The 25,814-nt window shown below is 41.7% G+C and overlaps 2 protein-coding genes across 2 annotated transcripts in view; one reads left to right on the forward strand and one right to left on the reverse strand.

The window, feature by feature from the left end:
* Positions 1–10,569, forward strand: part of NTN4 (netrin 4) — a 39,523-nt gene extending 28,954 nt beyond the window's left edge. The window contains exons 6-10 of the mRNA XM_010020221.1: positions 6,938–7,142; positions 7,729–7,865; positions 8,480–8,548; positions 9,640–9,810; positions 10,433–10,569. Coding sequence (XP_010018523.1) covers positions 6,938–7,142; positions 7,729–7,865; positions 8,480–8,548; positions 9,640–9,810; positions 10,433–10,569 — 719 coding nt within the window. The remainder of the gene's footprint in view (positions 1–6,937; positions 7,143–7,728; positions 7,866–8,479; positions 8,549–9,639; positions 9,811–10,432) is intronic.
* Positions 10,570–18,803: 8,234 nt separating this feature from the next.
* CHCHD4 (coiled-coil-helix-coiled-coil-helix domain containing 4) lies at positions 18,804–25,015 on the reverse strand (the record flags this gene model as incomplete). Its single annotated transcript, XM_010020223.1, is given in 3 exon segments — positions 18,804–19,283; positions 19,286–19,444; positions 24,917–25,015. Coding segments are annotated over 3 exon segments (389 nt in total), but the record flags the coding sequence as incomplete, so codon positions are not given.
* Positions 25,016–25,814: the final 799 nt, after the last annotated feature.

Raw genomic sequence — 25,814 nt, forward strand, 5'->3', positions numbered from 1 at the left:
ATGAATGGTGGAAGAATCTTTAAGAGAAAGAGATCAGTAACCCCTACAGAAGTCACTCACGAGTATTGCTATCCTTGCTTTGTACTCCTTTCCTAAACCAGCTTTCTGATCAGAGGACATCTTCCTGATTTTCTGTGTCCATTTCTCCCCCTGGTATCTATCACATATCTCTTTTGTGATAACTGCTGCTGTTGTTCAAATGCATTGCAACCTGGCAAAAGGGACATGCACATGTTATGTAGCTGTTTTCTGCATCTCTTGAGACTGTGCCTATGTATAAGCTACTGTTAAATTCCATTTGATTGTGCAACATCTGTGCACATATATACCTACAAGACTGGCTGCAGGAGGTATAGGAAGCTTGGGACCATGCATATCCGCCTGGGAACAAACAGATCAGGGCTCACTCAGTCTTACCTCTGGATTCAACAGCTGTATTATAGGGTGCTCTGCCCAAATGAATTGCTTCATTAACACCTCAGCAGGATGTGTAAGGAAGTACCCCAAGTAGAGAGACACTAATGGTTGTACACAGAGGGTGTACAACCCCTGGATCAAGGCAGTTTGCACCCAGGCAGTCTGGAACACAGCCCAAATCTCCCTTACTTAGTGGAAATATTTCCCGAGTATCCTGCCAGGCCTCGCACATCTGATTCCTTCTGGCATCTATATGGGATGTTATTTCCAACAATATACATCATTTAATTTCTCCCTTTGGACAGTTTTCCTTCCCTATAGCTCAGACATCATTTGCCAGCAGAGAAAGCTTCATCCTCCATCATCTATTCTCATACCCACTGGCACAGTGTGCTTTTGAAGCTTTCCTGACCCTCTGATGTTCATAATCAAGATTCCTCTTAAGCACTTAGGGTACAAACTATCCTCTCCCTAAGACTGTATGGCCTGTCTTCTATTGTGGCCCATTTCTAATCCTGTTCCTAGCTCCTACTCTGAGCAGATTTGCTACAGGGAAATGTAATGAGAATAAATTGGTGTGCCAGAAGATTAGTTTTCAATGTCATAGTGCCTGAAAGAATCTCTGTATGAACTCCTGTATTTACCAGCAGGTTGATGGTGTAATAACCAACATCTTGCGTAATATTAGACAAACACTGAAGTCAAGGAGTGCTGGAGAGCAGCAAAGAGGTAAAAGCCCACTGAAAACCAGCCTATCTGTGTGGAAACCCTAGAAGAGGCTGCCTGGATGAAATGAGACCTTGACTCTACCTCTGCCTCTTTTGTCTGGTCTGGTTACAGGCTTCTCAGTACCCCCTGCCAATACTCTGCACAGCAAAAGAAACTGCTCAGAAATGTGCCTTGTTGAAAGAGCTTTATTCCTGCCATGCCAGTCAAGCACAGTAATGTTCTTTTCACCTGGGAACATGCTGCTGCCAGCAGAAGTTCCCCAAATGCAATTGTTTCCACTCTGACTTGCATGCTTGGGTCTAGATAGCTGCCATCCTGCTTCAGCCACCTGCAAGTGATGGGTCTTTTCTAGGTTGTACAGTCAGTGGAGAAACAGTGGGACCTCTAACAGTCTAAGGTAGGTGCCTTAGATGAGCTGAATTGCCCTCTAGAGGATGTCTGTTTCTCTTCCCTGATTTCAGTGGTGTTCTGCACCACTAGCCTGCGCTAGAGTTTCTATTGGTTGAGATGACTCTAATGGGTTTGATTCAGCATGTAAAGGCATGTGTAAAGGATGCTTGCCATATCAAGATACAAGGAAAGGGTGTTGCAGTTCACTCTAGAAAGCCACAGCTATTACAGCAGACTGATGTGTGAAGGATGCTTGCACCTATGTGGAAACAGAAGGCACACTGCAGATGTAACTACAGAGTTAAGAGTAACCTGGGAGAAGGTGGTTAGTCTGTGCCTCTTTAATTTCAGGTGAGGAGGAGAATTCCTACAATGTTTGACAAATTACTTTATTAGGGTAGTGTTCTGTATGATGAAAGGACTGATCCCCAAACTTCCCCATGTGGTTTGCAGACAGTGTGCACTTCATTTATGCTGTACTTCTGCAGAGAACTTTCAGAACAACTTTAGTTGTTATCAGTGACAGCAAAACCAGAAACATCAACACAGGCAGAGTTGTTTTGGTTAGAAGACTCTGTTTGACAGAGGGAAGATTTCAGCTCCAGGACATCATCAGCTCCTTATGCTTAGAACGGATACTAAACTGAAGGGCCTCATGCAGGATGTAAGATAGAGACCATCCTTTTGGTTGCAGGTCCATTTCTCTCATACCTCAGTCTGCTGACCACACATGGAAGAGCTGCCACTTGTGGATTAGCATGTCTGTGAGGATTTACATGTAGCAATTCCAAGGCATCATCTCACTTTGAGAAAACCACACTAACAGTGTCAGACTAACACCACTAAATGAAAAACCCACCCACTCGGCAAGTGCTGAAAAGCACTAATAAACTGCAAACGACAGACTGAATGGTTGATTTTGGTGAGAGCAACCAGCTTCCCATTCTGAACTCGGAGGGGGAAATAAAACCCTCAATGGGAGATCAAAACTTGACCCTTGTGTACAGTAGACACTGAGCTGAGAAAGGCAACGTGATGAAAAAGCTGAATGAAACGCTGTGCTAATCCCTTTGAGAAAGCACGCTTGAAGAGTGCTCTGCCATCCAGAGCAAAGTCCAGGTTCAGCTGTGACATCCCCCTCAGGCTCCCAGAAAGTTAACAGGACACTGCCCAGGCCCAGATAGTCTTTAAGCATTAGTCATCATAATGAAGAGCATTATCTCTTAATCACTGCTAGGAAAAGAGGGTTGTATAACAATTGGATGCCCTGGCACTATCTAAACCACCCTTTGCTGACTCTCCGAAGACATTCTCTTGGGGGGGGAAAGAAAATATATGTGTTGAAATTTGACATGTAAGTGTGAATCTACTATTCATTTTGGCTGCAGAGGTAGCCTGCCTCTGATCCTTTGCTTCCCCTGTTCCTAGGGGGATGAATGAGCCACGTTGTGTGCAGAGCCTTGTTTTGACACTGCTTAGATCTATAGTAAAAGGAAGGCATCAAAGAGCCCCGGAGCAAGGCACACACCTGCCTGTTATTGGGGGTGACAACACAGGATTAAGTAGTTTGGATACAGACTTGTACGGGAGCTTTGGCTTGGAAGCCTAATCATTTCCTAACCAATGGCTAGAAAAGTTGCTGTATCCTTGGCTCTTTCCTGTGGCTTATTTGGAGGCTTAAGGGATCCTTCTGAAATGGCACCATCTTTTGTATCCACCCTTTGCTTAGCTTAAAAAATAATGCAGCAGGCATGTAAAACCATTAAAAAGGGTCTCTAGGAAAACAAGCTTTATTTTACTCTCAGCACAAGGGTTGAAAATTAAAATGCCCCCAGATGCACACACACACAGTGAAAAGCTCTGCTTCTCATCCTTTTACTCCTGAGCAGGGGGGGTGAGCTTCTAATTGTAATAGCACAAAGGCCTGATCACATCTTGGTTCAAAGTCGGCCTTAATCAGCCCTGGCCACACACACAGCTGTCTATCTTATTTCCTTCAGTTAAGAAACAACACTGTCTGAGTCAATCCCCACATCTGACATGCTCTATAAATTGCCTGGATTTGGTCACATGCTCCAAAGATGCACATGTACATATTTGACATTCAAAAGCTTGGTTTGGTTTATCATTCTGCCTGTTCCTCGTAAAATAGTCTGCTTCTGGCTCTATCTCCTGCAGTATTATCAGGCAGAAACCTCAAAGTCCACTGAATTACTTGGAGCAGTTGCTATTTTCCTGTAAGTTTGAACCATATTGTGTTAACCCATATTATATTTAACATCTGTGTCTACTGACATGGGGAAGACAGCTGTGCTGAGGGCAGACAGACTTACTGAGGACTTGAGTGGAGGCTGCTGTATGAATTACTCATTATTCCTTGTCTCCTTTTTTTACAGTAGCTTCTGACCAAACAAACTTGGGGTAGGAGTGAGACTAAAAGGCAAGAGGATGCTTTGTGAAGCTTCATGTCTAATGGCCAGTGCTAAAGTACAATGATGAAATTGTTCATTGCACTGCTGTCAAGGGGAGAACCCAAATAAACCAGCCAGCTCTGAGCCAGAACTGTCTGCACACCGTCCCTAACATAATTGATGATGCCTTTGACAAACAAGGCCATTGTCATGTTGGCTGGTGTTTTGTTAGCCAGGGAGGCAGATGGAGAGAAAACCTAGGGTTTGCCAAGAGAAAAGCAGCAAAAATCAGCAGGGAAAGATGCTGTGTTGTCAAATATTGGGAAATGTAAAAGAGTGAGGTTTTGGAGACTTGCTTTTATGCTTCTTTTGTGAGGTTTATCTGCAAATCTGATACTATTAAACAGATAAAACCCAGTCAGCAGCAGCTGCCCCTTCAGCATGTGACGTGTGGGCTCTTATTTTGGGAGTTACCTTAGCTGCACAACTGGGATTTTGGCTGTAATGCTCTGGAAGCCAGACAATGTACACACCCGAGCTGAAACGCTAAACAAACACAGACTGAGCAAAGCGTTTGCAAGCCACTTGTATAATTCATCTGAAAGTGGTGTGCATTTATTGGTTCAGCTTGCTCTCTGATCTACCAGGGGCTGTCCCCGTTTCTAACTGGGGAATATGCCCCATGGCTCATTTGGGAATATTAGTTTTCCTGAACTGTAGCTCCAAAACGAATAAAAAGGCATTTATTTCCTACCTCCTCCTCAGCTTCTGCCAGTCATTGTCCTGGAAGATTTTTCCCTTAGGGATAGGATGGGAGAAAGTCTCATCTTCCTCAATCAGGGTCTAGCCTCAGTTGGTGACAGGTAGTCTAACGATGCTGCTGATTGATCCATCTGTTCTGTGCCTTTAACTGATGAAACCTGAAAACCAGAAATAAGGTGGGAATAAAGAGAGACCCAGAAGTTGTAGGAATGTAAGAAATTTAAGGTGAAAACTCCACAGAGAGATCCTACATATAAAGATATTACGGTGAAAATAGAAACCTGGATTCAAGCCAAGCCAGATGTTGGCAACCTCTTGTTGTGGCTCAGACCTGCCTGCAGTAGAGGAAGCATTTCCCCTCCTTACCCCCAAACCTGACACCCATGTTTTTCAGTGATGGACAGAACTAAGTGTCTTCTCTTTTAGGGTGATGTGGTTAGCCTTGCAAAAATGTGAGCAAAACCAGTTCAAGTTGAGCAGCAACTTGCCTTTGAAACAGTGTTAGTGAGCATTTCGTCTTCACGGGCTCTCCAGAAGGGAAGCAAAGTCCCTGGGTTTGCTCCCGACGTGAAGGCTGCTCTGTGGCAAACAGGCGAGCTGCTGCCATCCGCCAAGCAGCTCATTGTGCCGGCTACATTGCCCATGACAGCACGTTTGTGTTCTGGCCTTAGGCTATTGTGGCAGTGCCCCTTGAAAACAAGGGGTGAGAGCTGTCTACAGCAGAGTGTAATAAGAGTATTAAAAATACTGGCATAAAGAGCACGAGGCATGGTGAAAAAATAACTACATAGGAAGCAGATCATAAAAGAAATGCCCTTGAAACAAAATTGCTCACCTTTTTTCTCGTGCTATTTTCAAAGGGTATTTTCTTGAGCATCCAATATGAGTTTGCACATGAAAGTGAGTCTGTCCCTGCTACACTTAATGCTCTTATTAGTCATATACTTGCCCCTTCCCTCTGGAAAATGTTGCATGTGGAATCAGAGCGTTCATTTGGTCTCTTATCTGTGAGCTCATGAAGAAAAGGAGTTTGATTAGAAGCAATGATGGGCCAACTTCAAAAGCTTTGGAGCTCATGTTTGGTTCAGATAAGCATCCAAAGGCTGGCCGCTGATGCAAGCTATGCAAAGACTTTGGGTGCCCAACATTTAACTGAAAATCTCTGTTAAAGCGGGTCTTAGCCATAAGAGTTCTTTTCTCCCCTTTTCCAGATGGATGAAGTAGTGCTGCATTTCCCTTCAGTCCATGCTACAAGCAAAAGCCAGGGCATGCTGCTTTATTAATACAAAAAAGAGCTGAAATCTGAAGGCTGGAGTTCAGCTCAGTTCTTATTTTAATCAAATTAACTTTTTTCTGTACTAAAAATATGTATTTTAAATGAATGTATTTGGGTTTATGGTTCCCTAATTAAAAATGAATCCTAAATTAGGAGACACTGGTGCTGGCGGATAATCTCATATGGTAAACAGCAGTTTTGTGATTTCTGTGTTCACATGAGGGACAACATAGGCAATAATTACCATGTTTTACCTCATCCATGCTAGTGAATCTCTTTGCAAAACACTTTAAAAGTGAATCACCTGCAAACCCCTTTAAAAACAAACCCACAGTGGAGGCTTCCTGCTACCACTCCAAAAGCCCTGGCTGGTCAAGGTTTGTGCAGCAGGGAAGAAGTGACTTTCACACATAACTGCGTCCCAGTTGTACTTGTTTTGCTGTGCTTAATGAGTTAGAAGCTTAATGTAGGCTGACAATGCAATGTTTATCAGCTCTGATTGAGGAGAAGGCTTAGGAGACCTTATAACAGTCTTCAATACCTAAATGGACCCAACAAGAAACCTGGAGAGGGGCTTTGGACAAGGGTCTGTAGGGACAGGCCAAGGGGAATGGCTTTAACCTGCCAGAGGGGAGACTGAGGTGAGCTCTGAGGCAGAAGCTCTTCCCTGTGAGGGTGCTGAGGTGCTGGCACAGGGTGCCCAGAGAAGCTGTGGCTGCCCCATCCCTGGCAGTGTTCAAGGCCAGGTTGGACACAGGGGCTTGGAGCAACCTGCTCTAGTGGAAGGTGTCCCTGCCCGGGGCAGGGGGTTGGAGCTGGAGGAGCTCTAAGGTCCCTTCAACACAAACCATTTTACCATGAGGACGAGGGCACGAGTTTATCAGCCTTGCAAAGATGTCACAGCCGACCCCATGGCACACAACCCCAGTCACCTCTTACCCTGCCTCCACAGCCTGTGCCTGCCAGCCCATGGGTTCAGCCAACGCGACCTTCAAAAGATGCCACCCCAAGACAGGGTTCTGCTACTGCAAACCAGGCGTGGCGGGTCCCAGCTGCGACAGGTGCCTCGTGGGCTACTGGGGCTTTGGAGAACACGGCTGCCGCCCTTGCGACTGCGCCAGCGACTGCGACCAGCACACCGGGACCTGCTTCAACGGGTAAAGAGGCTCTTCGTCGGGTCCCTGTTGAGATGGGGTGCTGTGAGAGGAAACGAAGGTGAACCGAAACACTGCAGCAGTGGGGGGTGCACAGCCACTTGAAAAGGAGGCTGTAAATCACGAAAGGTTTCTTAGACCCCGTTTGGTGGCTGGCACACTTCAGTCCATCGTATTATCTGAGGCAGTCTTGAAACCATGGCTTTCTGCAGTAATAATAATGGCAACTCCATGGGAATACATGGCTTTAAGCCGTAACGGTTTTAAACTGACTGCAGTTTCATGGGCCCTGCAGGTGTTCCCAGTTCCTAATGACTAAGTCACTAACTTTGAGTTACTTAATTCAGTGAAAACAAACCAACAAACAAAAGCCAAACAGACACAATACAAACCTGAGCATTTTTCTGCTCAGCCTATGTAAAAGCCTAGCTCTGTTACCTCTCTGTGTGGCGTGAAGTCTTGCTCTTATTTGCACTCTCAACCTGAGGAAAGCAAGCTCATCTGCCTGGATACAGCCACAGGCAGCAGACACGGGCTTCCCACCCATCCTGTGTCCTAACCATGTCTTCTGGTTCATGCATCCCCCCAGCTATGACAATGAGCCATTCTTCAACATCCCCATCGGGGGCCGAATCCCCGACCTTGTGCAAACACCAGCCAACGAGAGCGAGGAGGAGTGGAAATGGAATGACCACGAGCAGGGATTTTCTGCACTGAGGCACCCAGGTACAGCCCAGAGTCTGGAACCTTTAATAACTCCACACGGTGCCAGTTCTTTCTTCTCTCCACCCTGACTTAAATTCCCCCACTCATCTCTAGCTTGTCTGTCCCCATCTGCAGACAACATCTGCTAATCTGAACTATGGAGGTTGTTACTACACTTCCACTGGTATTTTCCAAACCAACTTTACTATTCAACTTTGGGTTTGGAAATAGGTGAGTCACGAGTAAGATTGTGTGGAAAAAATACTCTCCTTTTGTTGCTGAACTTCAAATGCTATTTGGGAAAAGATGATGCCAGCCATCACTGAAATGCACCACCCTTGGACTGGAGTCTTACAAATCTCTATTAGTGTCAGTTTATGAACTGTACCATAGACCCCATGAGAGCTGCATTTTGCTTGACAGTACCTATCAGATTTCAGAACAATTTACTCTGCCATCAAGCAGGAAACAGATTTGCAAACAACTGAGCTCACTTGCAAGTTTACTCTTAATGTCCATCCAGATTATGGCAGCTCTATCCATAAAACTTTATAACTGAGTATCATTTGCTTTTCTTTTCCCTCTCATGTCCTGGCTCTTCCTCAACCCTCTGTGTTCTGTGGTTCCACTGCTAGAAAAGTGTGTTTGCAAAGAAAAGGTGCTTGGAAGCGTCTCTGACTTCTGCCAAATGAAATACGCTTATGGTAAGTGAGTAGTAACATATCCTCAAGGCATGATAATTTCAGAGTGTTCTCGCTATGCATGTCATTAGCTGATTGATAGCTATGAAAAATGACAGCACTGGCTAAGGCAGGAAGTAAGAGGTAGGATTTCTACTGCCTTTTTTGACATGTTCAACTTCTGATCAGAGCTGAATAGCATTTTTCATGCACAGTTCTATGGAGTCTTCTTTCCACCCAGTCAGCTTCCCTCTCCCCAGCAGCAGGAGTCCCAGAATTGTAACTCTGCATCAAGAATGAATGATAAAAACCTTGCATCTAAACCACCACTGGTTTTGCACTGGTCATGCAGGTTCACATGGCCATGCTTGTTTATCAGGAACATATTTAATAGTGTATTTTAGGATCACCTGCTTCATGCCATCACATGAAGCAAGAAAAGAAAGCTCTGGGATCCAAAGGCTTGATGTGCTTGTGTCATGACACAACAAAGTCTGCTTGTGGGGCTAATCTAGATGGGATTACCCTGCCAAAAAGTTATGGGATCCTCTTAAATTAAAGGCACAGAAATTAATCACAGCAACCAGCTGCTGGGCCACAAAACAAGAATGCTTTGCCTGGTTTGTTGTATGGAATTGTAGCCATGTGACATGCCTGCAGTCTGATGGGAAACTTCCTGACTTCCTTCCTGGAGAGCAGACAGTCCCTTCCCACAGGATGAAGTTTTTGAGAGGCCAGTGTTGAAGCCCAACACAAGGTTTCTAATTGCGAAATATAAAGCCTGGAATCAGTGCACTTAAAACCAGGCTGTTACCTGCTGATCTGTTTTTAACACATACAAGTGCTTTCCTATGATTTCCAAGTGTTTGACATCAGCCTATTAAAAAGTAATTGCTAAATAACATACTGAAAGGATCAGTTAACTACTTCAATAGGAAAATCAAGTTTTTCTTCTCCAAATTTATGTAGAAGAACCCTGACTGAAGTGGACAAGCACTGCAATACAGCTGCAGTGATTTTTGTTCATGTCTTCTTTCCAGGCATTCAAATTCTACCTTTTAGCAGCATAAACCAAAATTTATTGTTGTTTTCTCTCTTGATACGTTTTCTGGCAGTGATAAAAGCAAGAATCCTGTCAGCTCATGACAAAGGGACCCATGCAGAAGTTGTTGTGAAGGTGAAGAAGGTCCTGAAATCAGGCAAAGTGAAAATCGCTCGGAGCAACAGAAGCATCTACCCAGAATCCTGGACCAACAGGGGATGTACATGTCCCATTCTCAACCCTGGTAAGGACAAAATGCTTACCAGCTCTTTTCCTTCCCCTCTAAACTGTGGTGATAATTCATTATGGACATGAGCTATGGCTGCATTCCTCAATTCAACTTTCCCTATTGCTGCCTTTCCTGTAATAACAGCTTAGCTTCATTCAGGTTATGTATGTGCCATTTCAAGTGTATGCACACTTTGATGTGCATATTGTCAGTGCTGACTCCTGTCCACACAAGTTCAATGTTGTCATAGGATTATGCTCAGGAATTACAACTACAGATTGATATAGTTCCAGTGGTCTTTACCACTTAGAGATTCAACACCTCCAGGTGCAGGTGACCAGGTTTGAGTCTGATCCGTCTGACCTTTGAAGCCATGTAACTCCATGTGCTTCAGTAGCATTACTCTTGGCTTGTATGATGAGAAGCAAACTTGATCTGAACAGATGTGGAAGCTGGTATTATGTATGAAAATAGTGAGTCAGACTTCCTAGATTATAACTTTAAGATGCAGGTAGCAGGGCCTCAAAAGAGAGGCCACTTCCTTATGAAATAGAGAAATTCTGCATTTAGTTCCATTTTCTTCTATTTATTGACTATTGACTGAAGTTTTTTGTCCCTCTTTATTTGTTTCAACTAGGTACTGACTATCTGATAGCAGGCCAGGAGGACTCTAGGACCAGCAAACTCCTTGTGAACATGAACAGCCTGGTGAAACCCTGGAAAGCGTATTTGGGAAAACAAGTATCAGATATTCTTCGAACTGGATGCAAATAATTTCTGCTTCAGGAATTACAGAGCTGAACTTTGCCTCTTAGTAACACTGCAGTGAAAGGTGTAGTTAGCTCATGTGTTTCTATTCAAGATGCTCCTAGCTGAGGTGATGGAAGCAGACTTACCATCCTTCCTTGTTTCACACACGCAGGAACATTGAGACATGACTCCTTTTCCCAAAAAGACACAGCCTTACCATGCAACATTAACTAGTGCATCGTACATAGGCTCCAAGTCAGTCCTTAATTTGGCTTAAGCCTGGTTCCACACACTCAGAGAATCATTTTACAAGGCAAAACTAAAGATATGGACTAGTGTTTCCATACTTCAGGTCAGAGTCTGGTATTAATGTGTATAAGCTGCTTACACAATGCATTCAGTACTTGGGTGTAGTTTTCTCTGTAAGTGACCACTAACAGGCAGCAGCTTCTTTCAGCTTTACAAGTGGCACAACACTAAACAAGCACATCAAATACTATTTAAAGAGCTCTGATTGCTGTAACATCAGACTGCAATTATGCCAGTAGAACAGGTTGTTTTCTAGAAGGCAATATTATCCCATTGCTGAACAGGAAAACACTAACGTGATTTCTCTTCGGACAAGGTCCTTTCGAGATGTACATTACTATCATCAATGCTTAGGGCTGCTGCAGAAACTGCCTTGGCTCAAACTTGACTCCAGATCTAACCCTTACTCTCTGAAGTAATTTTGCTCTTTGCTGTAGTGCTTTAGTTTGTAACACCACAACGGATTCGCAGCGATTACCATGAAAAAGCCTTAGTGCTAGGGAAGAGCCAAAACACATGAGGAAATAGCAGCTGCTCTAATGTTGGGATTGTGACACTACAAAAGCTGCAAGGCAGAAGCAGGAGGAAGTAAACGGACTGAGTATAAAATGAGGTAGCTACAGCCTCTGTGAGAGCAACCTGCTTGTTGGAACTGTGCTCAAGACCACCGGCATTTGATTGGACTTAGTGCTTTCATTCTGCTTTATATCACATTAAGGTATTGAAGTTTGGCTTCCCCTTGCACCTGAGGATTATTTTTCCCTCCACAGAAGTACAGGAGTGGTAACATCAGCACTCTAGGTAGAAGTAGTTCTGTTCTGCAAGAGCATCCTTTCTAACTCAATTTTACCCTATAGTAACTAAGAGGTAGCTTCTTAAGTCATTCCCTAACACAGTATATTGAGGAAAGCGTAGTTCAAGACCTGCATCCTCTGTTGAAGGACTCACAAGCAAATGAAGCTGCTTGGAGCACATTCCCTCTTCAAATAATGCAGAAACTCTGAGTCAGTCTGTTCCTTCAGGGGGTTCCAGGGAAGCAGCATGCACACGTGCTACTTCTGCATATTTCTGCTCCATGTCTGTAACTGTTTAATGCTCCCAGGAAAGAGGAGATATCTTCATCCAGCACTGTCTGACTGGCACGTGGAGTACCTAGAAAAAGCTAAAATCAATGCTGAACGGTGGCAGTCTTACCTGACAGCTCAGGCCATCAGTTTGTTCTCCTTATCACCAGTGCCATTTGCTGCTGGTTTCCTTTTAACTTCATTTGGTTGAACAGCAGAAAATCCTCAGCTTATTTGGAAATGGATGATAGGCAGATATTTACAAAATACACCCCCCACTTTTTCCCCAGCAGTGCATAAACAGTGTTTCTGCCTCCCCCTTGCCTCTGACTTCTCCTCTCCTCTATTGCCATCGCTTTCCTTCTTTCACTTCATTATTTATTTGTTGTTACCTAAAGTGGTATCCAACAATGTGGCATCTCCAGAAGCCATTTAATTACTGCAATAAAACACTTTTTAACCAAGGAATTTGGTTTAATTTGCAATGTCAGCGTACAGAAGTTAAGAGCATAGCAACTGCTTTCTTTAATGTCTCCAGAAATCATCTCACAACAAAGACTGGCCAGTTCTCTTTCAGATCTCAATAAAGATGTGTACATGAATTTACAGTCTGTTCTGAAAGGCCTCCAAGACTAAATGAAAATCAAGTTTAGGTTTAGGACTAAGCTAAGGAACATGCTTCTTAACAGAGGCTGTTTTACCTGCGGGGGATCTTATTTAATGATGCTCATATTCCATTTTGGTTTATAGTCAGTACCACATTAAAGCAAACTCCCATATTCCACTCTTTGTGCCAGCTTGGTGATTTTGTGGGGAGGGTGAACATCTGCATAGTTCCTTAATTTGGGTGAAAAGTTATTTTTTAACATGGTAATTTACAAGCATTTCTAGCTATTGCTAGGGGAAATGCTATTTGGAACAAGAATATTGATACCCTGGTGTGTTCTCTTGGGGACTGCTGTAACACAGTGATCAATGACTACCAACTGCAAACAAGATAGTCACCAATATAGCACACATTTTGGATATCATGACATTAGGTGATATGTGCACATGCTTTAAAGAAAAGAAATTCAGCTTATTTCTTCTCCTAATTTCCCATTATTTTGAATCTCTAATTTACTTGCTGGTATCTGTATAGCTCAGTTGCCTTCACTCCCTCCGTTAGAAACACTGCACATCTTGTTCCAATTACTAGCTGGTGTTTGATGGTTTTGCTCTACAGAGTAGCAGCTATTCCATAAGCATGGAATGTAATTCCAAAGTGAAAAATGAAAGCACATCAGCATAAGCCAGCACTGTAAGTTGGCTTGCTATTGGTATCACTGTTTCTGCTGATCAGGTATCTCTGAGTTCACAGGGAAGAAAAATGAAAGCATAAAAGTTCCAGCTCACACAGAGCTGCCACGTGCAATCTCTTTCTTCTGCAGTGCTGTGCTCCCAGTAGCCTGGCTGAAAGTAAGTGTCTGAACAGCAATGAACTGCACAGACCAAGCTACAACAGCTATTGATTAAAGAAGAGATGGGAAGGTTGAAATTGATCAGCATTTGGAACTAAAAGGGAAGGAAAGAAGTCATTTTCCTGAGCACTGGTACCTGAAATGAAGACAAGCATGAGACAGTGTAACATGACAACTGTCTTCCTAGTAGAAGCTGTTAAGTATTCCTCAGGACAAGCGAAGAAGGCCATACATAGCAAATGATAAGGATTACCATAGAAGGTGTCATATTCCTGTACCAAAAAGAATTGGTTTGTAGGCCTGTGTACGATATCATACACCTTGTGATCCTCTCTGTGACTGTGTGTCTTGGGTGGCACAGTGATAAAGAGCATACTAGCACACAGAGAAGGATGCATTTGCCCAATACAGAAGTGGCTGAACAGCTTCTTTGAGTACATCTAATTTGAGTACATCTAATTTGAGTACAAATCTACAGCACCCAAAAAGACAAGGTGCCTCATAAGCAGTGGCAATCACATACTTAAACAGTAGCAATCATGTATTGCTTGGAAACCCTGCATAAGGATGAAATAAAAGCCTTTACCCGCAAGAAGTCTGGAAAGCTGTGGAAAATACATAATGGGCAGCTGATTGTCTGAAGCAGAAGCACAGAACTTTCCACAGATAGCAGCAAATTCAGGATTGCTGGAGGTCAAAGCAGCTCTTGAACACATGTATCCACGAATACTGATCATACTGGCAATAAGGACACTTATGTTCATTAAATGGCCATTGTTGTGTGCTGAGCACTAACTCCAGCTACTAACGCTTCTCCAGCTTCTGCTCTTGGCAAGCAGCTAAGAAGGAAAATGTACCTACACACAACCTTTGTGCACTGCTCTTCTGTGGGTGGCTCACTACTATGAAGAAGTTTTCTGTGTAGCATTTACCATGTCTCAGTTTTTCCATGCTGCTTGATGCAAGCTTTCTCTAATTGAGATAACTCACAAGACGTGCTCCCTCAAGTCCTCAGGCCTCAAAGGTGTGTTGTTATGTGTTGTAGCACTTCTTTTGTACTTAAAACTTCCATTAAAAATACTCAGACACTTACCCTGATGTGAGGTTTGGGATCTATTTTTAAGATTTTAAACCATGCAGTCCTCAAATCACAAACACATTAATTCTTTTTAAGTTACTAAACCACAGACATTCCAAACAGCAGGTTTTTGCTTCAATAGCGTTAGCACAGCCAGGCAAATGGAGAGAAGCATTTAGCTAATAAGGCAGCCATGATACATGCTTAATTTATGTAGGTGGCATGTTGATTCAGAACTGATCAAAACCCAGTCCTGCTAAGTCTTACATGTAGGTGCTGAATTTGCATAAGGAATATACACATGAAATTCTACTGATTTGAGATCTAATGAGGTCTAAAAAGCACTTAACATGTCTTAAAACTACTCCTTTACACAGAAGTGATGCAAGGATACGGCATGAAAATAGGAATGTGTGACAGGCAGGTGCTCAGAACTTCGGTAGGTAGAAGTCTGCTCAAGTCAGTCTCCATCCTCTAATGTGACTGGCTGTAGGGGAAAAGGCAGCAAGGCTAGAATTGAGAAGGGAACAAAAGAGAAAACAAAAGGAACAGGGTGGAGGCAGCAACACTCTCCTAAAGGTAAGAAAAAGATTAGAAACCACAGATGTAGAAATCATACATCCCCTCTCGCATACAGCACCCCACAAAGGGAACAAGCACATTATGAGATGCTTTCACCTCTTTAGGAGGGATAAGGAACTTGTCACATTCAGAAACAAATCAGCTGGGCCCATCATCAGATCTGGTACAACAAACGCAGCGTCCACATACCCTGCACAGCACCGTGCAGCATCTGGGTTCATCTGCAATGTGCAATCACTACAGAGCTTCCTGTGCTCTTTGGTTTGGCTGTGACAGATCATGAGCTGTCTGCTCACAGATACAACAATAGCCACTTGTAATAAGCTACTGGACAAAAGCCCCCCAAGAACAAAAATACTTCTTTTTGGTTTCGAGATCACCCCTCCAGTCAGGCTCTGGCTGCTGCCTATAGCTTATGCTAAGAACAGGGAATTCTCTGTATCTGAGAGACATCCTGCTGCTTCTCCCATGCTCAGCTACTGATCCCTAAGTCTTGAACTAGAGTTCTAGTCATCCTACCCTGTGCAGTCACCGCTCACTCTCAAGTTCTCAGTATCACTAACATAACATCAGCTCCAGAGGGGTTAAAAGGAATTGAAAAACAACTGCAGGCTGGTGCTGTGAACAAAATGACTAGAGCTGGCTGAGAAGAAATGACAAAGTGCTGGTAGCTTCTCTACACTATCCCACACTAACCAGAATTTTAATGAGAAGTAAAAAAAGAGTCCAAGAAGCAAATAATATCCTTTTTTCTCTTCCCTAGGAATAGGAAAGTAGGTTCTACCTATTGAGGTAACAACTCTCCTCAAAGAGATTCATTGACGTGTGATCAGATAAGTGCCTCCGATGAACCGGAGACATCACTGTGAGGTTTAACAAGGACGTGCTCAGTGAGGATTGCATGGGATATAGATCTTGTTTCCAGCATAGCCCTGCCAGATCCCCAGATCTAATGATCCTCAGAATGAGCTGCGAGATAAGCATCTCCCTCCAGACACTGTTGTGTACATCATGCCTGCTGCAGGGAAGAAAGAAAAATAAAAGGTCATATTCACACCTGAAGCAAGGTCCTACCTCTAGGAAAGTTACTAAGCACAAGTTAGGTCTTTGAAATGCAGGTAGGGTGTACTGCAGAGAAAAGCAGAAGAAATCAATACATAACTTCATCCAATTTTAACCACTTTTCAGTAGTTCACTATATTTCAGCATATATTTTATGTTAAAAGAGACAAGTTTTATAGGCACTGTTTACCTGCATCAGGAGATGAGACACATGCTGCACTGAGTCAAGTCTGAGTTGATTGCAGGAACAACCCCATCCTAACAAAGAAGTTACCACAAGTACAGATGAATTTGTGGCCTGCCTCAATCACCCAGAGGTTCCAGCCAGTTGGGAACAGTCCTACGCAACCTTCAAAACCAGGGCTTGTTTCACCACAGCATCAACTCCAGAGTTGCAGGGTGTCCAACAGCTGAAGAATTGATTGCAACTTGTAACACTTCAGTTTCCCAAGTAATACTGAACAAGGCAGTATTTTAGGAGCAATGATGGAAGTCTGTAGGACAAATACAGTTAAACCCACCTCCTTTTACTGTTGATCTACATTCTAATTCCTAACCTTCCACTGAAGTGCAAGCTATACCACATGGCTGTATAGTGTACTTCAAATGAACTTCAAATCCAGAAGGAAGTCTGACTGGATTTTGCTTACTGCAGCAAAATACAAATTCTATGGCAGGAAATGCACTCTAAGAACTAAACTAGGAAACATGAAGGACTGGACTCTGTCTCTCAACATACAACCCTAATTCCTTGTCAAGCAATTCTATATTGTGAAAGTTTTTAATGGTGGGGACTTCCTTTCTCGAAACACGTCAACACATTACATAGTGTTTTGCAATTTCTTGACGTAAGGCCCTTACATATATTCCATATTTACACAAGAGGTTACCCAGCCCCAGCAGAGTCACAAAGAAGAAACTCCATCCTATACACACCTTCAACTATGTTACATTATATGCTGCAGGTTCTCTCTGTCAGTATGAGGTTCAGATCCCGAGCTAGCACCAGGATTCTTGCACTTTATGTTTCCTACCCAGATGTTTGTTAGAAATAGAGAGGCTAAATCCCAAGCCTGCAGAGCATTGAGGCAACGTGGGAAAGAAAAGCACAGCAGAAAAAAAATAGGACGCAAACAGTTCTCAGAACAGAGCACTCCTTCACAAACACCATTTCCCTTTGAACAACCAAAAGCTTGGGTGCACGTGATGCATTTTTATTTGGTGTCCAGTGTTTATCTGATTGCCTAAGATTCCATTTTCATGGTCCAATTGCCTGAGTGCCAAGGTTTATCTCTGCTGCTTTTGTGCCCATTTACTCAGGTTAACTTGGCATTTGCCTTCCTACGCCTGAAAGGGTCGCACTGAGAAGCTCTGTCAAACTTTGTCTCTTTTAAAAGCAAAAAGGTGCTGAGAGTACCTGCTCTCCATGCCCTTGGAACTGAGCAGTTGTCAGCCACCTAATTTCCTACAGGATTTTTTGAGGATCCAAACAGCTGTACTGAGATATAAACAGCTCAACCACACTGTAAAATTTAACAGAAACTCCCCTCAAATATTCAGAAGCATCATCACTAACCCCAAAATAACTTGTGCAAACAAGATACCAAAACATTATATGGAAGTAATGTTGCTGAGCATCCAAGACTGCTGCCCAGTGACAGGCAAGTGTTCAAGCACTACTAGCCTTACTGGGCTGCATTACTGTCACTACAAGTTTATGCTTTGGTTAAGTTAACCAACACACAGGAGACTAAAAACACAAAGCAACCAACTACCATGCAGTGAAGTTACTGAAGCCCATTTGTTCTGTAACACAATCCTCAGAGCCTGCATTCTGCTAGGAAAGATGTAGCATTCCCTTATCCACAGGTATTAAACAAGAGCAAGTTAATTACTAGCAAGTTATTTACACCTCTGAAGTAATTTTCAACTATTTTAATAGCTGTTCAGATCCCCCGTAGTGCTGGTTCATGATCCAGTCTACAGGTACTGAAAATGCTTTCCATTTTTCATGCCTTCCTGCCTGAGGCTGCGGAGAAAAGCATGGGACAAGAATAAGAACCTGCCAAGCTGGAGCAACTGATCTTCCCAACCCACAAACTGATTCGAAGTCTGCTTACAATGCACAAGAGTTATTTCAAACCCAAGCAGTGTTAAAGAAATACACCACAACGACACAGGAGTTTTCAATGAAGGTAAAAAGTGTTTGCTTTTTAATACGCACTTCAGTCACAGTATCTGTTTTGAGAACATTACACCAGGTAACCCTTTCATTGTATTCTCAACATATTTTATGAGAGCCTGTCTATACACTGAAGGAGCAGGTACTAACTACAGGAACCCAAAAACCTGTGGTTTCAGAGCAGAAATAAAGCCAGTGACCAACATTCTTTCCATCCATCTTTATCAATGGTTGCTCAACACACCATTTTTAAATATACAAACCCCAACACAATGAGTAAATTAAAATCAAAGAGGAGATGAATTTCAGCATTGTTCTGACATCCTTACCTGATGCCAGTAGTAAAATGCAACCACAGTCTAATAGAATCATTCGAAGTTATTTTGCAAACTGGATTTAGGCAGTTTTTAATGTTCTGTATCATTCTGGCAAAAAAGAAAAATCTTTAAGGAAAAACAATCATTTAATGCCACTTGTATTAGTAGAACAGAATACATTAAGAAGAGCAGCTATGGATCAGAGCATACTGAAATGAAAACAGACCTGGTGTGCTAGTGGAATTTCAGTTGAAAGCTATATATTTAAACATGTTATTCAAGTCCAAACTCAAGGAGAACTTGAGGGTCAAACCAGCTGTTAAGGTATTAACTGTGTGATAGCACCTTACACAGTACACACACACTTGTTTTAGCAGTATTTATTTGCAAGACTGTAGCACTGAGATTTCTCCTTCAGCAATAAATTATTTACTATGATACAGTGTCTAAGACAATGGTGAAACATTTCTTGACAACTCAGAAGACAAACATACTGCACAAGTCCATGTCTCTGAAAATGAGAAACGGAGACAACAGCCTCCTTGCATCTTCATTAGCTAGATCCCTTCTCCTTTTTGGCAGCAGCAGCCTCCATAGAAGCCGCTTCCAAATCTTTGCTTGACTTCTCTTTTTCTTCAGTTTCATCCTCTTGAGGGTAAAGATCTGGATATTTTTGCATGCATGCATGGCACGGAATTGGTCCACACAGTCTGATCCCTTTATTTCTTCTGTGCTATAGTGGAAACAAGAGAAGGCTGACTTGAACTGTTCCCCACAGGGACCACTAGCCATTCCACCCAGGCACGGGCAATTCCAATTGATATCTCCATTGGGCAGTATCAATCCTGAACAAACGAGAGAGAAAAGAAGTTAAAGCTCCTTCTAAAAAATGGATTTCATACAGTGGGAGCTGCTAAGATACAGGTATAAGTGGAAATACTCACAGTGCCCTATTAGTTCTATAGCTTCAAGGGTGCTAAACATCTTTCACTTCCTGGCCAGTCTGTTTCTGTCTCTGATCTACGTGATCCTTCTACTGGGCACAAGTGAGATCAGTTCTGTATCTGTGCCTGAATTCAGTCTTTCTCCTGAGAATATCCTAAGTAAACTTCAAAACAGACTGAAGTCAAGTCAATCCACTTGCCAGACTCTGCCAGGGGAACAAACAAGCCTTAAAATTGTGTCATACAAGTCCTAAGAATTTAATTCCAATATTAAGAGTAGCAATCTTTTAAATCAAGTTGGATGGATGCAGTTTTCTTTTTATGTTTTAAATGAACTAATGAACTCTGGAATACTAACACACAACTTCAGTGTTGATCAGTCTCCTTTTCAAAACATGAATTCCTTAGCATGATTTAGTCAACTACAGCAATACTGTCATTTTTGATAGATCATGCTTTATTTGGCAAGATAGATTTGTAATAACCACTGTACTGAGATGTCCCTAGTACAATGCATGTGGCATCTTTAGTGGCCTGGAGGAAAAGCAGTACTACTGAGGAGAAAGAAATGGATGGCTGGTGCCAGATTCCTTATTGCCAAGGATGACATAAAGCAGAAAGATGTTGGTCATACAGCGTAGGAGACATATGACTTGCTTTGTAAACTTGAAGTCCTATATTCCTCCTCACCAACATCAACCAGTCATTTTAAACAGTCAGTTTTCTAATACTTCAGAAAGAAAAAAAATACATGAGGAGTTGTGAGATGTTCCTGAAGACACCACAGCAATAAAATAAACTGTAAAATAATTCTCTTCAAATAAATTGTTCCTTTTGGAACCAGAATTGCCTCGTAAACATGCTAATCTTAAAAACAATGTAAGAGTTATCCCACAAACAATATATTCCTGTATATCACATGACCATTGTTTTGTACCTATTTGATCAAAGAAATAGCATCAGTTTTGGAAACCATGCTTTATAAAAACCCCAAAGCAAATATAGATGAATAAAACAAGTATTTCCTCACTGGTAAATACACCAGCAGACACACTTCAATGGCAAACTCCCTGTTTACATCACAGAAGATGAAGACTTGCATTAGCAATCAACTGTGAACATCATACTTCATCTCTCTTAACTCCTGGGATCTGTTAATACCACAGATGAAGGCAAAACCACCTGCATTTATGTCAGCACTTCTCTTTGTACTTGCTGTAATGGAATCCCACAGTTGCTCTGAGAAAAGTTTCTTCCCTGTTTTGTGACAAACATCCCAATAACAAGTTTATCTGCCAAGGGTTCACAATGTAAGATGACACATAGGAAGCAGGATTAAGGGGGACATCATCAGTCATAAAGAGTCCTGTACAGCTGATCATTCATCAGGTTCTTTCTTAAAAGAATTAGGGCTTTGCTTCGTCAGTCCTCTGTGGAAACAGTTTTAAAACTGCCTCCAATATAAGCTGCCAGGAACAAGTGTGGAAACAGAGAAGGGAGAGGACAGCAGCAACCTGTGATTGTGATGCAATTCCACAAGCACTTTTAGCCAACTCTCCTATCACAGCTGTAGTGCTAATAAGAATTACTTTCCATGCATAAAGCTCGCCAGTGCCTTCTTCAGGTAAGACTATTAAAATAAGAAATTATTTAACTGACAGGAGCAAAGATCTCAATGAAAACTAGAGCCCTTTAACATTTAAATTCTTCCATGTGCAACACCAGGAACAAGCTTTACAGTGAGAACGCTATTTCAAACTTCTGCAAATGAATTCTTAACTTGTTTCCATCAGCCACAGCTGTTAAGAGGCACATACAATGAACTCTAAGACACGCTGCAATATGGGATGCTAACTTTGTCTGCCTTCCCATTCCATGTGGCTTCACTTCTTTCAGTATTTTTGCCTTAATATAAGCCATTATGATTTTGCCTTCCAAAATCTCATAACTTATTTGTTTTGTTCTGTCAATGTCCTAACTGATAGAAATAAAAAAAGGATACTATACAACTTTATTTTCTCCCAGAGGAAACAGAGCACAAGTTTTCCTGAGTGATCTGCTAACTAGACTCCTCAAAAGACTTGTCTATTGATGCCTGAAGCAAAATGAAGATCAGCCAAAAAACCCAAAGTACACATTTATCTTGAGTATGTAAAAGGTCCCTATAAAAACCCCAAAACCTCAAATAATGTTTCAACTGTATTAGAAAACAATACTATAGAATAAATATATAAAACATCTATAGATATCTATAAATGTATCTATAAAACAGCTACAGAATACATCTGTTCTTCCTCAGATATGACTGGTCTGTGTATAGCACAGCAGAAAAGATGAAAAGAGTCATTATAGTTAATTAGGCCACAGAAGTTGAAGACTGGAAACCAACTCTTCCAATAAAAGCAGAAGCTAAATCAGGAAAGCCTGCACATTGCTTTATGTACAGCAGAGCCCTTCCCATTTGCTTTTGAGTAAAAACCACACAAGCTTCTGCACTTCAACATATTCCAAGACATTTTGCCCATATGCCTTTCCTGCCCACAAATTTCACGCCCACTAAATGCAACACTGTGATATGTCAGTAGTTTCTGATTTGAGCTGATGCATTGTAGCCCAAGACTATTTGAGTGAGAAGTTTTCAGAGAACCCTTAAAACATGGCAGTAACTCTCCAAATGCTAAGGAGAAAAAAAAAACCAAAACCAAAACCTGCTAAATTTTATGGAGTTTCTCATTTTAAATCATACGGACACACATTTTCACTGCAAAGTGTCCCTGACACAACTAGCTTCTGGCTGTGTTTTCTTCCCTACTCTATAATTTAGGAAGCAAGTGATCTAACATGCTGTAAATACAGGATTGCCAGGAAAAAAACCCACCATCTCCCCTCCTCACCATGGCTTTACACATCCAGCAAAATACACCTGAGAGGAATCAATTAATATGACATTAAAAAAAAGAGGAAGTGGCTCTTTTAACTTTGACTAGTTTCTTACCAAAATATATGGCACAAGACTTTATGCTTGGGGTATATGTACAAAGAGAATAATTTGAAGCAGAGTGGTGGGGTGTGAGACAGCAGGAAGAGAATCCTATCTTTAGAGGTAGCACGAGAATTGTTTTCTATGTTCACACGCCAAGCCTTTTTAGTAGGTCTCTACTATAGTAAATCTCACCCTTCCCTTTGCTCTTAGGAGGCAGTGTCAAAAATAGATGCTTAGTTATAGGACCAATATGCATCCACATGCTCTTGTTAGAGAGACATCTTTTACTAAAAGAATATTTAACTACCACCAAAGACCATAAATGATAAGGGAGAAGACAAGTGAACTTTAAGCAACCTCATATAACATCAATATATGTGAATGCATACACAAATTAATTTCACTGAACAGCAAGCTACTTTGTTTAGCTGTACACCACCTAAAGTGACTTAACAGCTCAGTGAATGGTAAAGTCTCCAAGGGTTTGTATGCTCTCCAGATGTGATACTTCAGAAAAAGTATCTTTGCTTTATTTTGCAAAGTCTCCAGTTTTTCCAGAGGAAACAAAGCCAGAGGCCACAGAAAAGGAATGGGGGGAACTTAATTCCACCATCTGATCATTAGAGGCTGTTAACTTAACAGACAAGTAATGGATTTTACATTTGCCTGAGGCAGGAATTAACTCTTCCATGTAGGAAACTGCCAGAAGCAAATACTGTTAAAAGGGAGCTCTCCTGAGACACTGTTTTCCACCTAAGGGTGAACTACTTTATGCAAATGATTTGTAGGTTTCACCTTCCATCCTGGTCAAGGCATTAACCAATGTAAGTGCCATGTAGATTTCACTGCCTGTAGGAGTCTCCATGTGAAATTCTTAAGGGCTGAAGCCCCATTCCCAGGGTGAAAATAAGGACAAATCCCAAAGCATAGATTGTTTCCACCAAAGAGGCAGTTTGAGTGTTAGGTCTTAGCCAGCAAAACAACCTGACAGTACAAGGTAGAAGAATTCCTGACTAAATACTAAATACTTAGTAAATAAAGAGATACTAAACTGCAGTTTTAACACACCTTTCTGAAATTCTTTCATTGTTCTTATCTGGATCACTGTAAGAATGAATGAACTCATCACTGCTGATGAGCAAAACTTTCAGATATCATCATTAAAAAAAGGCATCTCCTGACTACATACAGTTGTAATGTAACCAAAATAGGCCACTAAAAGCAAAATCATTTCAACACAAGTCTAAGTATGAAAAAAGTTATTTTAATGACATAGGAGGATATGGTTCGAATTTTAACTGCTAACAAAATGACCTTGTGTGCTCCAGCTGAATTGTGCTTGAACACTGCCCTCTAAAGGTCTAAGAGCCACCTCCATAACATTTACTTCATCAGAAAGGGAGAAGCATTTACTTCAATCCCAGCTGATCTGAAAACAATGAGATCACACAAAGAGGCTAAAAGACCTCTAAGCAACAATGGCAACTAGAAAACAACCCAATTCGCAAATATTCATGACAATTTATTAATCTGGGGCAAAGTTTATTTAATCATCATGATGGGAAGATTATTTCATTTACCCATTAGAAGCAACCCAAAATATGCTCTGCACAATCAGAACATTACAAGTCTTGATCTCAGAAATATTCTGCTCTCCTACATCTCCATTTGCAGGTTAGATCTACTTCATAAAAGAACTGTAATCTTCACTGAAAACTTTAACTGACATCTTTTCAAGGCAAGATGGTTACAGTTGAAAACAAAGTAATTTGAACTTACCTGTCATGTGCCATTGAAAGATATTACTATGAGTTACTGATTATATTGCTACTACTATAGTACAGGATTAGTCAGATATAATTTATATTAAATTGGATATTCACAGGTCACCAAGTCAGGCAATTCCAGCTGCACACAGGCAGGTGAGCAACTCACATCAATGACAGTGGTATGTAAATCACTTTGGTGCCTCTGAAAATTGTATTTCATCATTTAGAAAGTGAAACCACAAGCAAAATTTTCACTGGTTAAGCTCTACCTTCTCTAATAAAAGAAAGGAAAGAAAAGCGTTTTCCTGGATATCTCTGGCTACTAACCAAAACTATCAGCCATCCACTGATGTATTTGAACAGGCCACTTTAAAAGAGTATTAAAACTGTAGGGGGAAAACCCTACACTGTAAGGAAAACATGTCATTTGTGATGCCCTAATTTGGAAGTTAAAACTGCTGAGAGTTATCTACTAAATAACCAACTGCCCTCAGTGTTTAAAAAATAATGAATAATTTGTTCCTGCTTCATACAAGGTTTTTCTCTGTTGTTCTTGGTTTTTAAGATTGGTAGTATATATGTGATGTACCACTCCTTACTTCTGTTCTGCTTCCTACTGACCTTGTTCTTCATAAGGGTCATCTGGGTCATCTGCAACCAGCTCAGCACTGCTCGGTGTCTCGTGGTCCTCCTTGGTCGCAAATATGATTCTGTCTTTTCCTGCCATATGAAAGGCAAAAAGCAAAAGTTCAGAGAAAGATGAGACAGGAGGAGTAATTTACAAAGCTGCTAAACACCACAAGGTAATGAGATATACAGCATGATGCATTAATGTTAACAGTGAATTAATCCTGTTGTACTTATCATTCACCTTCAATTGAAACAGCTGTTGGTTCATACACAACTGACATTCTACTCTTCTGAAGCTCCAGCTTTCGCAGCAACACACTGTAATGGCTGCAGATCACAGTACAGTTCATCGAACTGTGAAGCTAAAAAGCTAGTTCAAAACAAGCTCAAACTACTCCATTACCAGGACTAATCCAGATGAAAGGGAGAGACAAAAAAAAAAAAAAAAAAAAAAAAAGAAAAGAAAAGCTATACTAAAGTGTTCAATAGGGTACTTGTTAATAACTGTGCTCGACACTGAAGTCTGGTATTATATTTTACAGTACTTATCTGATTAAAATACTGAAAAGCACCTTAACAGTGTGGAACCAGCTACAGCACAAGGTGCTGTGAACATTACCAAGGACAGAAACCCAGCACAGCTCCTTCCTGCTCTTATGCCACTCCTGATTTAACAAAAGTTGTTCAGTGGGGTGGGGGGAGGCTTGGCTGGAAACCCGAGTAGAGTTTTCTAACAACTATACACACTCTGAGGCAGAGACAAGCAGAACAGAACAGCCAGTTGAAACTCTTCTGAATGCACAACCCAGTATTCATTGAGTGGAAAACAAATGTTAAGTTCCCCAAGAACTTCTTTCTGTTCTCCAAGTTCATAAGGCCACAAGAGTGA

The sequence above is a fragment of the Nestor notabilis genome, unplaced genomic scaffold (genome assembly GCF_000696875.1).
Source record: "Nestor notabilis isolate BGI_N333 unplaced genomic scaffold, ASM69687v1 scaffold26798, whole genome shotgun sequence".
In the NCBI taxonomy this organism is placed as follows: domain Eukaryota; kingdom Metazoa; phylum Chordata; class Aves; order Psittaciformes; family Psittacidae; genus Nestor; species Nestor notabilis.